This window comes from Somniosus microcephalus, unplaced genomic scaffold, assembly GCF_052327205.1.
Source record: "Somniosus microcephalus isolate GS21.2 unplaced genomic scaffold, FLI_Smic_1.0 unresolved_chr1, whole genome shotgun sequence".
NCBI lineage: Eukaryota > Metazoa > Chordata > Chondrichthyes > Squaliformes > Somniosidae > Somniosus > Somniosus microcephalus.
The window spans coordinates 131609919-131620891 of NW_028225179.1; the positions used below are offsets into that span (position 1 = coordinate 131609919).

Sequence of the window (10973 nt, forward strand, 5' to 3'; positions counted from 1 at the left end):
ACTCCGACGTCACCTCCATCTACGCAACTTCCGGCTCTCCATTCTCAAATCGTCCCCGACGCTCTGCACCAGATTTCCCTTGCTCGACCTTAACTTTTAGGTTCCGTTCTCTGCACCAATTTGCAGTCTCATTCCAACAAATGATTTTAGCTCTTTCCCCCCACCACATTTTCTTTCTTGGAGTACTACATATTATGCAAAAGCAAAATACTGCGGAGGCTGGAAATCTTAAATAAAAACAGAAAATGATGGAAATATTCAGCAGGTCAGGCAGGATCTGTGGAGAGAGAGAGTTAACGTGTCAGGTTTCTGACGAAAAGTCATGGACCTGAAACGTTGACACTCGTTCTCGCTCCACAAATGCTGCCTGACCTGCTGAGTATTTCCAGCATTTACTGATTTTATATACTACTAGCTGAAGTGCCCGGCGAGAGAGAGCGCAACTGCGGGGGGGGGGGAAGAGAGAGAGCGCAACTGGGGGGGGGGAAGAGAGAGAGCGCAACTGGGGGGGGGGAAGAGAGAGAGCGCAACTGGGGGGGGAAGAGAGAGAGCGCAACTGGGGGGGGGAAGAGAGAGAGCGCAACTGGGGGGGGAGAGAGAGAGCGCAACTGGGGGGGGAGAGAGAGAGCGCAACTGGGGGGGGGGAGAGAGAGAGCGCAACTGGGGGGGGGGAGAGAGAGAGCGCAACTGGGGGGGGGAGGAGAGAGAGCGCAACTGGGGGGGGAAGAGAGAGAGCGCAACTGGGGGGGGGGAAGAGAGAGAGCGCAACTGGGGGGGGGAAAAGAGAGAGAGCGCAACTGGGGGGGGGAAAAGAGAGAGAGCGCAACTGGGGGGGGGAAGAGAGAGAGCGCAACTGGGGGGGGGGAAGAGAGAGAGCGCAACTGGGGGGGGGAAGAGAGAGAGCGCAACTGGGGGGGGGAAGAGAGAGAGCGCAACTGGGGGGGGGAAAAGAGAGAGAGCGCAACTGGGGGGGGGAAGAGAGAGAGCGCAACTGGGGGGGGGAAAGAGAGAGAGCGCAACTGGGGGGGGGAAAGAGAGAGAGCGCAACTGGGGGGGGGAAGAGAGAGAGCGCAACTGGGGGGGGAAAGAGAGAGAGCGCAACTGGAGGGGGGAAAGAGAGAGAGCGCAACTGGGGGGGGGGAAGAGAGAGAGCGCAACTGGGGGGGGGGGAAAGAGAGAGAGCGCAACTGGGGGGGGAAGAGAGAGAGCGCAACTGGGGGGGGGAAGAGAGAGAGCGCAACTGGGGGGGGGGGAAGAGAGAGAGCGCAACTGGGGGGGGGAAGAGAGAGAGAGCGCAACTGGGGGGGGAAGAGAGAGAGCGCAACTGGGGGGGGAAGAGAGAGAGCGCAACTGGGGGGGGGAAGAGAGAGAGCGCAACTGGGGGGGGAAAGAGAGAGAGCGCAACTGGGGGGGGAAAGAGAGAGAGCGCAACTGGGGGGGGAAGAGAGAGAGCGCAACTGGGGGGGGAAGAGAGAGAGCGCAACTGGGGGGGGGAAGAGAGAGAGCGCAACTGGGGGGGGGAAGAGAGAGAGCGCAACTGGGGGGGGAAGAGAGAGAGCGCAACTGGGGGGGGGGAAGAGAGAGAGCGCAACTGGGGGGGGGAAGAGAGAGAGCGCAACTGGGGGGGGAAGAGAGAGAGCGCAACTGGGGGGGGAAGAGAGAGCGCGCAACTGGGGGGGGGGAAGAGAGAGAGCGCAACTGGGGGGGGGAAGAGAGAGAGCGCAACTGGGGGGGGGAAGAGAGATAGCGCAACTGGGGGGGAAGAGAGAGAGCGCAACTGGGGGGGGGGAAGAGAGAGAGCGCAACTGGGGGGGGGAAGAGAGAGAGCGCAACTGGGGGGGGAAGAGAGAGCGCAACTGGGGGGGGAAGAGAGAGAGAGCGCAACTGGGGGGGGAAGAGAGAGAGAGCGCAACTGGGGGGGGGAAGAGAGAGAGAGCGCAACTGGGGGGGGGAAGAGAGAGAGCGCAACTGGGGGGGGAAAAAGAGAGAGCGCAACTGGGGGGGGAAGAGAGAGAGCGCAACTGGGGGGGGAAGAGAGAGAGCGCAACTGGGGGGGGAAGAGAGAGAGAGCGCGACTGGGGGGGGGAAGAGAGAGAGCGCGACTGGGGGGGAAGAGAGAGAGCGCGACTGGGGGGGAAGAGAGAGAGCGCGACTGGGGGGGGAAGAGAGAGAGCGCGACTGGGGGGGGAAGAGAGAGAGCGCGACTGGGGGGGGAAGAGAGAGAGCGCGACTGGGGGGGAAGAGAGAGAGCGCGACTGGGGGGGGGAAGAGAGAGAGCGCGACTGGGGGGGGAAGAGAGAGAGCGCGACTGGGGGGGGAAGAGAGAGAGCGCGACTGGGGGGGGGAAGAGAGAGAGCGCGACTGGGGGGGGAAGAGAGAGAGCGCGACTGGGGGGGGAAGAGAGAGAGCGCGACTGGGGGGGGAAGAGAGAGAGCGCGACTGGGGGGGAAGAGAGAGAGCGCGACTGGGGGGGGAAGAGAGAGAGCGCGACTGGGGGGGGGGAAGAGAGAGAGCGCGACTGGGGGGGGAAGAGAGAGAGCGCGACTGGGGGGGGAAGAGAGAGAGCGCGACTGGGGGGGGAAGAGAGAGAGCGCGACTGGGGGGGGAAGAGAGAGAGCGTGACTGGGGGGGGAAGAGAGAGAGTGCGACGGGGGGGGAAGAGAGAGCGCGCGACTGGGGGGGGAAGAGAGCGCGCGACTGGGGGGGAAGAGAGCGCGCGACTGGGGGGGGGAAGAGAGAGCGCGACTGGGGGGGGAAGAGAGCGCGCGACTGGGGGGGGAAGAGAGAGCGCGACTGGGGGGAAGAGAGCGCGCGACTGTGGGGGAAGAGAGCGCGCGACTGGGGGGGGAAGAGAGCGCGCGACTGGGGGGGAAGAGAGCGCGCGACTGGGGGGGGAAAGAGAATTATAGTGGTTTTCAAATAAAAAAAACCTCGCATTTATATAGCACCTTTCACAACCTCAGGACGTCCGAAAGTGCTACACAGCCAATTAAGTACTTTTATTTGGAGTGTAGTCTCTGTTTTAATGTAGAAAACACGGCAGCCAATTTGCACACAGCAAGGTCCCACAAACAGCAATGAGATAATGACCAGATAATCTGTTTTTGGTGAGTTGGTTTAAGGATAAATATTGGCTAGGACACTAAAAGAACTCGCCTGCTCTTCTAAAAATTGTGTCATGGGATCTTTCATGTTCTCCTGAGAGGGCAGATGGGGCATCGGTTTAACATCTCATCTGAAAGATGGCACCTATGACAGTGCGGCATTCCCTTAGTATTGCACTGAAATGTAAACCCAGATTAAGCCTCTGCAGTGGGTTGAACCCACAACCTTCTGATACAGAGGCAAGAGTGCTACCAACTGACACCTCATTTAATTGTTTTAGAACAGGAATACCACACAATGCAAGTAAATAATAAAAAAAACTTAAAAATTGTGCAATATTGCAAAAGATCCTGCAGTCTTTCAATCCTGGGAAACTTCATGATACAAAAAAAGTTAATTTGGGAAAAGAACTTTAGAAACCTGGAATAACAACAGAAAACGCTGGAAAAACTCAGCAGGCCAGGGCAGCATCCGTGGAAAGAGAAACAGAGTTAACGTTTCAGGTCGATGACCTTTCGTCAGAACTGGAAAAAAAGCAGGAAATGGAAAGCAGGTTTAGGAGCTGGGAAAAGGGGGAGGGGATGAAAGAACAAAAGGGAAGGTCAGTGATAGGATAGAAAGCAGGAGAGATTAAGAGATATTCAAGGCGAGAGGAGGTAATAATAGGACAGGTTAAGGAATAAAGGATGGCTCCAGATGGGGTGTGAATTGCGCTGGCAGAAACCTGGAGTTAGTAATGTTGGTGGATGTGAAAAACTTTTTGAAATGGATTTGAAATCTACAACAGTCAATTCTGGAAAAGCTCTAAAGATAAATGTTTATGAGAAAAATACTTATAAAATTAGAGATAGCAATTTTGCTGAATTAGAGGTGTATACAGAGTGTTGTAATCCTTAAAAGTACATGATAAAATATACATTAAAAATTTGAAATATTGATTTAAGTGGACAAGAAAAACATTTTAAAATAATTTTGAAAGCTGCAAACAATCTCTGCCTATACATCTGGTTAGCTGCATATTTAAATACTGTTATTATTAAATTCAATTCATTTAATTTACTGTGGAATATCATACTTAAAATATTTGAAGGGAAAACATTTACAGGGCTATGGGGAAAGAGCAGGGGAAGGGGACTAATTGGACAGCTCTTTCAAAGAGCTGGTACAGGCACAATGGGCCAAATGGCCTCTTTCTGTGCTATATCCACAGCACAACTAAAGACGCCTATTTCCACCTCTGTAACATCGCCAGTCTCCGCCCCTGCCTCAGCTCTTCTGCTGCTGAAACCCTCATCCATGCCTTTGTTACCTCTAGACTTGGCTATTCCAACGCACTCCTGGCTGGCCTCCCACATTCTACCCTACGTAAACTTGAGTTGATCCAAAACTCGGCTGCCCATGTCCTAACTCGCACCAAGTCCCATTTACCCATCACCCCTGTGCTCACTGGCGCCCGGTTAAGCAATGCATTGATTTCAAAATTCTCATCCTTGTTTTCAAATCGCACCATGGCCTCTCACCCCTTCCTATCTCTGTATTCTCCTCCAGCCCCACAACCCCCCTCCCGAGATATCTGCACTCCTCCAATTCTGCCCTCTTGAACATCCCTGATTATAATCGCTCAACCATTGACTGCCCTGCCTTCAGCTGCTTGGACCCTGAGCTCTAGAATTCCCTCCGCCTTGCTACCTCCCTTTCCTCCTTTAAGACACTCCTTAAGACCTACCTCTTTGACCAAGCTTATCTGCCCTAATTTCTCCTTATGTGGCTCGGTGTCAACATTTTTTGTCTTATAATGCTGCTGTGAAGCGCCTTGGGGACGTTTTATTGCGGTAAAGGCGCTCTGTAAATGCAATTTGTTGTTGTTGTTGTATCACTCTGCGAACTCCAGTCAGCAGAGCTGATTCTCAGCAGTGGAGTTGTGCCGTACAGCAAGATGGCGGCGGCCGGCTCGCTGCAAGCGGTGACGCCGTACGTTGACGCACTACGGCGAGCGGCTGGCTGGCAGGCAGGCGGGCGGACGGTCGGCGGCGGCGGGGCCCGGCCCGCTTCACGATTAACCCGAGAGAGAGAGAAAAGCCGAGGCCTCGGCGCTGCATGGCGGAATGACAGAGCCGGCGGCTCAGAGGGAGAGTCCCACTGGGATCGGAGAACCGGGGCCCGGACCTGGGCCGGGACTGGGAGGCGGAGTCGGAGTCGGAGTCGGGCAGCTGGAGGCCCGGGTGAGGGAAGAGCAGCGGGAGGAGGAAGAGGAGCTGGACCCCCGCATCCAGGTGAAGCGAGGTGGAGGGGCATCTACACCTTCAAGATGCTACAAGTCACTCCTGGGGGCGCAGAGCCCGCCCGCTCTGTGGATCCAGATCTTGAATGCGTGTCCATAGGCCCCACTAGCTGACCTCCAGCGCGGTTGCTCATGGATACTGTGGGTGTGTAGTCTTGTGTCAGCTGTGGGCTCAGTGGTTAGACACACACTCGCCTCTGAGTCCTAAAGTTGTGGGTTCAAGTCCCCACTCCAGGGACTTGAGCACATAAAATCTAGGCTGACACTCCAGTGCAGGGGTGCTACACTGTTGGAGGTGCCGACTTTCAGATGAGACGTTAAGCTGAGGCCCTCGTCTGCTCTCTCAGGTGGACGTAAAAGACTCCACTGGCACTATTTTGAAGAATAGCAGGGGAGTTCTCCCCGGTGTCCTGGGCCAATAGTTATTCCTCAACCAACGTAACAAAAACAGATCATCTGGTCATTATCACATTGCTGTTTGTGGGAGCTTGTTGTGCGCAAATTGCCTGCGCATTTCCCACATTACAACAGTGACTCCACTTCAAATAGTACTTCATTGGCTGTAAAGCGCTTTGAGACGTCCGGTGGTCGTGAAAGGTGCTATATAAATGCAAGTCTTGCTTGCATGTCCTGTTGAGCTGCTAACATGGACCTGTGGTCAACCCCGCCTCTTTAAACATTTCTCCTATGAGGAGAGATTGAGTAGACTAGGCCTATAGTCTCTGGAGTTTAGAAGAATGAGAGGTGATCTCATTGAAACATAAGATTCTGAGGGGGATTGACAGGGTAGATGCAGGGAGGATGTTTCCCTGGCTGGAGAGTCTAGAACCAGGGGTCACAGTCTCAGAATAAGGGGTTGGCCATTTAGGACTGAGATGAGAAGAAATTTCTTCACTCAGAGGGTGGTGAATCTTTGGAATTCTCTACCCCAGAGGGCTGTGGAGGCTCAGTCGTTGAGTATATTCAAGGCTGAGATCGATAGATTTTCGAATATTAAGGGAATCAAGGGATATGGGGATAGTGCAGGAAAGTGGAGGTGAGGTAGAAGATCAGCCATGACCTCACTGAATGGCTCGAAGGGCCAAATCGCCTACTCCCGCTCCTATTTCTTATGTTCTTAGAATACAAAACTTTACAGTAGCTCAAGAGTGAAGGGTTCTTCAGCACAATGTGTATAACGTAGGAACAGGAGTCGGCCGTTCAGCCCCTCCAGCCTGCACCGCCGTTCAGTGAGATCATGGATGATCTGCGACCTACCTCCATATGCCCGCCTTTGGCCCACATCCCTTAATACCCTTGGTTAGCAGAAAGCTATCATTCTCTGATTGAAAATTAACAATTGATCGAGCATCAGTTGCCGTTTGTGGAAGAGGGTTCCAGACTTCTACCACAACTTTGTGTGTGGAAGTGTTTCCTAATTTCACTGCTGAAAGGTCTGGCACTAATTTTTAGACTATTCCCCCTAGTCCTAGAATCCCCAACCAGTGGAAATAGTCTCTCTCTCTAACTACCCTACCTGTTCCCCTTAATATCGTGACAGGCTATTGTGTCGGAACAAGGTCTATATAGAGGGGTGGGCGGGGGGGGGGGGGAAGAAGTCAAGGCTATGTGTGTGTATGCAAAGGGGGTATTCTCGAGGGGGGTCAAAAGAAAAGAAAGACTTGCATTTATATAGCGCCTTTCATGACCACTGGACATCCCAAACGCTTTACAGCCAATGAAGTACTTTTTTTGAAGTGTCGTCACTGTTGTGATGTAGCAAACACGGCAGCCGATTTGCACACAGCAAGCTCCCACAAACAGCAATAATGACCTGATCATCTGTTTTTAGTGACGTTGATTGAGGGATAAATATTGGCCTAGGTCACCAGGGATAACGCCCCTGCTCCTCTTTGCAACAGTGCCACGGGATCTTTTGTGTCCACCTGAGAGAACAGACAGGGCCGCGGTTTAATGTCTCATCCGAAAGACGGCACCTCTGACAGTGCAACACTCCCTCGTAAACTGCTCTGGAGTGTCAGCCTGGATTTGTGTGCTCAAGTCTCTGGAGGGGGACTTGAACCCAAGGCCAAATAGGTGGGTCCTCCCCATCTGGGATTAGTGCAAACAGGCCCACCCTTGAGGTGAACAGCAAGGTGAAGTTTATCTGTAGATTGGCAGCTGCTTGTAAATCCTTGGGAGAGATCCCAGGTTGCCAAGGTCATAATTACCAACAAGGAAATGACAATTTTTAATAACTGTACTTGTGATGAATGTTTGATAAATGTGAGATTTTTTCATATGCATTTGTATTTCTGGACCAACCCCGCTGATATTAAGTTCACGATGTGTTGGCTTTCCATAGTAACTGGAGCGTTGTACTCCAAAGTGGTCTAAACCTGAAATATTGCAAAGTCTGATTGCTGTAAGTAAACAGAGACGGCTGTCAATGAGAAATTAATTGTAGATTGGAGGGTGGCTGTAAAGTTTGGGCTCCAAGCCAGAAAAACTTTCATGTATACTTTTGGTACGTTGAAGCGTGACCTTTGTAGTGTGATGGACATTAGAAACATAGAAAAATAGGAGCAGGAGTAGGCCATTCGGCCTGTCGAGCTTGCTACACCATTCAATGTGATCATGGCTGATCCTCTATCTCAATACCATATTCCTGCTCTCTCCCCATACCCCTTGATGCCTTTTGTGTCTATAGAATCATAAGGGGAGTGGCGAATGCGGGCAATGATCCCGCTACCTCTCAAATATGACATTCTCAAATATATGTTTGTGTGAGAGACAGAGCGCATGGTAACTGGCAAAAGACCGAGGTGAGACGAAGAGATTTTTATTTTAACGCTGCGAGTTGTTGTGATCTGGAATGCAGTGCCGGTGGAAGCTGATTTCGTAGTAACCTTCAAAAGGGAATTGGATAAATACTTGAAGTGGGGAAAGAGCAGGGGAGTGGGACTAATTAGATAGCTCTACCAAAGAGCTGGCACGATGGGCCGAATGGCCTCCTCCTGTGCTGTAAGGCTCTATGCCCACATTATCTGCAGGTAATCTGACACCGGGAGTGTGGTTTCTGAACTTCCTCCTGTAACCTAAACGCAACTGTAATGCAACAAACGTACTGAAGAATTATATCACACAACTGACGTGAGGTAAAAATATTACGCATCTCACTGATGCTGGTAAAAAAGAAAGACTTGTACTTACACAGCGCCTTTCATGACCGCAGGAGCCAACAATGAAGTCACTGTTGTAATGTAGGGAAAGGCGGCAGCCAATTTGCGCACAGCAAGCTCCCAGATAATGATTTGTTTTAGTGATGTTGATTGAGGGATCAACATTGGCCAGGACACCGGGGAGAACGGATTCTTTTACCCTCAGTCTGGTTCAGTAATCACTGAGTCGAATGCAACTGGAGAATTCAAACGATTTATTTTCCGCGGAGTCTTACTCTGAAATGTCGGCACCGACTCCTGCAAGAGTCTGACGAACCCAACAGAGCAAGCAGTTTGTCATACAGTGTGCTACATTATTATACTTGCATTTGAGAAGACATTAACACCTCGCACATTCCTGCACCAATCCTGAGCTGTGCACGTATACATTTAATTTGATTTCCTGGCCTGGCAGTTTGAAATAAAGAAGTCACATTTAACTGAATGGGTTACAGCTAAGTAAACATCCTGGTAATGTGTTCATGATCACCTAAACATTATGGTAATGCGTTTGCAATCATGGTAATGCGTTTTCTGATCGCCTATTGTCTGTATAACTTCTGCACGCTGCCTTACATTGTTCCTATTAGCAAGGTGTGACATTGTGGGCGCCAGCCATATTAGCAGCCAAAGATCAGTTTAGCCTTTTTATTTTACTTCTTGCTGCCTTCACAGTTTCTATTTCCTTGACCTTGGTATTCTCAACACCGGGGAGAACTCCCCTGCTCATCTTTGAATAGTGCCATGGCATCTTTTACGTCCACCTGAGAGGGCAGACGGGGCCTCGGTTTAACGTCTCATCTGAAAGACGGCGCCCCCGACAGTGCAGCACTCCCTCAGAGTGTCAGCCTAGATTATGTGCTCAACTCTCCGGAGTGGGACTTGAACCCACAACCTTCTGACTCCGAGGCAAGGGTGCGATCCACTGCGCCACAGCTAACTCCTAGGTGCAGGGCCACACAGGCATATTTAATACTAATTATCCACCACTTTAAAACTCGTGCCTAAAGTACAGATAACTTTTCTCTTCATCCGCAGGGCCTCTTATTCCCAGTTGATTACGTTGTGTATTTAAGTAATGACGAGTAATGAATGTGCAGCAGATGGACGATTTTTACAGCTGTGTTTTAGCGGAATCCCCTCGATGTAAAAACCCACGGTTCACTATTGTCCTTCAGGGAAGGGAAGCTGCCGTCCCGTCCTGGTCAGACCTACTCACGAGTCTCGGCCACGCTATCTGGCCCTCTCTTTAATGCTCGCCGAAGTGGCCAGGCAGCCCACTGAGTTATACCGACAATCGCCGACCTGGAAGACACCAAGGGTTAGGCAATCGATGGTCTCACTGGTGCTCTGGCCAATATTTATCCCGCAACCAGCACCTAATACACAGATGATCTGGTCATTTATTTCCTTGCTGTTTGTGGGATCTTGCTGTGCGCAATTTGGCTGCCACATTTCCTACATAAAACAGTGACTACGCTTCAAAAAGAGTACTTCCGAGGTTGTAAAGCACATGGAATATCCTACGGTTTTTTGTTATTCGTGCATGGGATGTGGGCGTCGCTGGCAAGGCCATCATTTGTTGCCCATTCCCTAATTGCCCTTGAGAAGGTGGTGGTGAGCCGTCTTCTTGAACCGCTGCAGTCCGTGTGGTGAAGGTGCTCCCACAGTGCTGTGAGGGAGGGAGTTCCAGGATTTTTACCTAGCGATGATGAATGATCGCTATATTTCCAAGTCAGGATGGTGTGTGACCTGGAGGTGGTGGTGTTCCCATGCGCCTACTGTCCTTCCCCTTCTAGGGGGAAGAGGTCGCGGGTTTGGGAGGTGCTGCTGAAGAAGCCTTGGCGAGTTGCTGCAGTACATCTTGTAGATGGTACACACTGCAGCCACGGTACACCGGTGGTGGAGGGAGTGAATGTTTAAGGTGGTGGATGGGGTGCCAATCAAGTGGGCTGCTTTATCCTGGATGGTGTCGAGCTTCTTGAGTGTTGTTGGAGCTACACTCATCCAGGCAAGTGGAGAGTATTCCATCACACTCCTTACTTGTGCCTTGTAGATGGTGCAGAGGCTTTGGGGAGTCAGGAGGTGAGACACTCGCCGCAGGATACCGAGCCTCTGACCTGCTCTTGTAGCCACAGTATTTATATGGCTGGTCCAGTTAAGTTTCTGGTCAATGGTGACTCCCCAGGATGTTGATGGTGGGGGATTCGGCGATGGTAATGCCGTGTTGTGAAGGGTGCTGTATAAATGCAAATCTTTCTCTTTTAACGTGAAGTGACCAATTTGATGGGCGAGTTTAGTGATCTCACTTAGAATTGTGCAATTAAAAAAAAGTGTTTAGTATAAATTCTATTTCTACCCGTACACACTGACCTCAGCAAAGAGCA

The 10973-nt window shown here is 51.4% G+C and overlaps 1 protein-coding gene across 3 annotated transcripts in view; it reads left to right on the top strand.

Annotated features, from left to right (window-relative positions):
- The first annotated feature begins 5018 nt into the window (after nt 1-5018).
- The window catches only part of sh3bp5lb (SH3-binding domain protein 5-like, b), a 54970-nt gene continuing 49015 nt past the window's right edge, over nt 5019-10973 (top strand). Inside the window, exon 1 of one of the 3 annotated variants that reach the window (XM_085974025.1) lies at nt 5019-5378. In XM_085974025.1, coding sequence (XP_085830151.1) covers nt 5211-5378 — 168 coding nt within the window. In that variant the 5' untranslated portion in view covers nt 5019-5210. The remainder of the gene's footprint in view (nt 5379-10973) is intronic. The other 2 variants (XM_085974024.1, XM_085974023.1) reach the window with 2 other exon arrangements.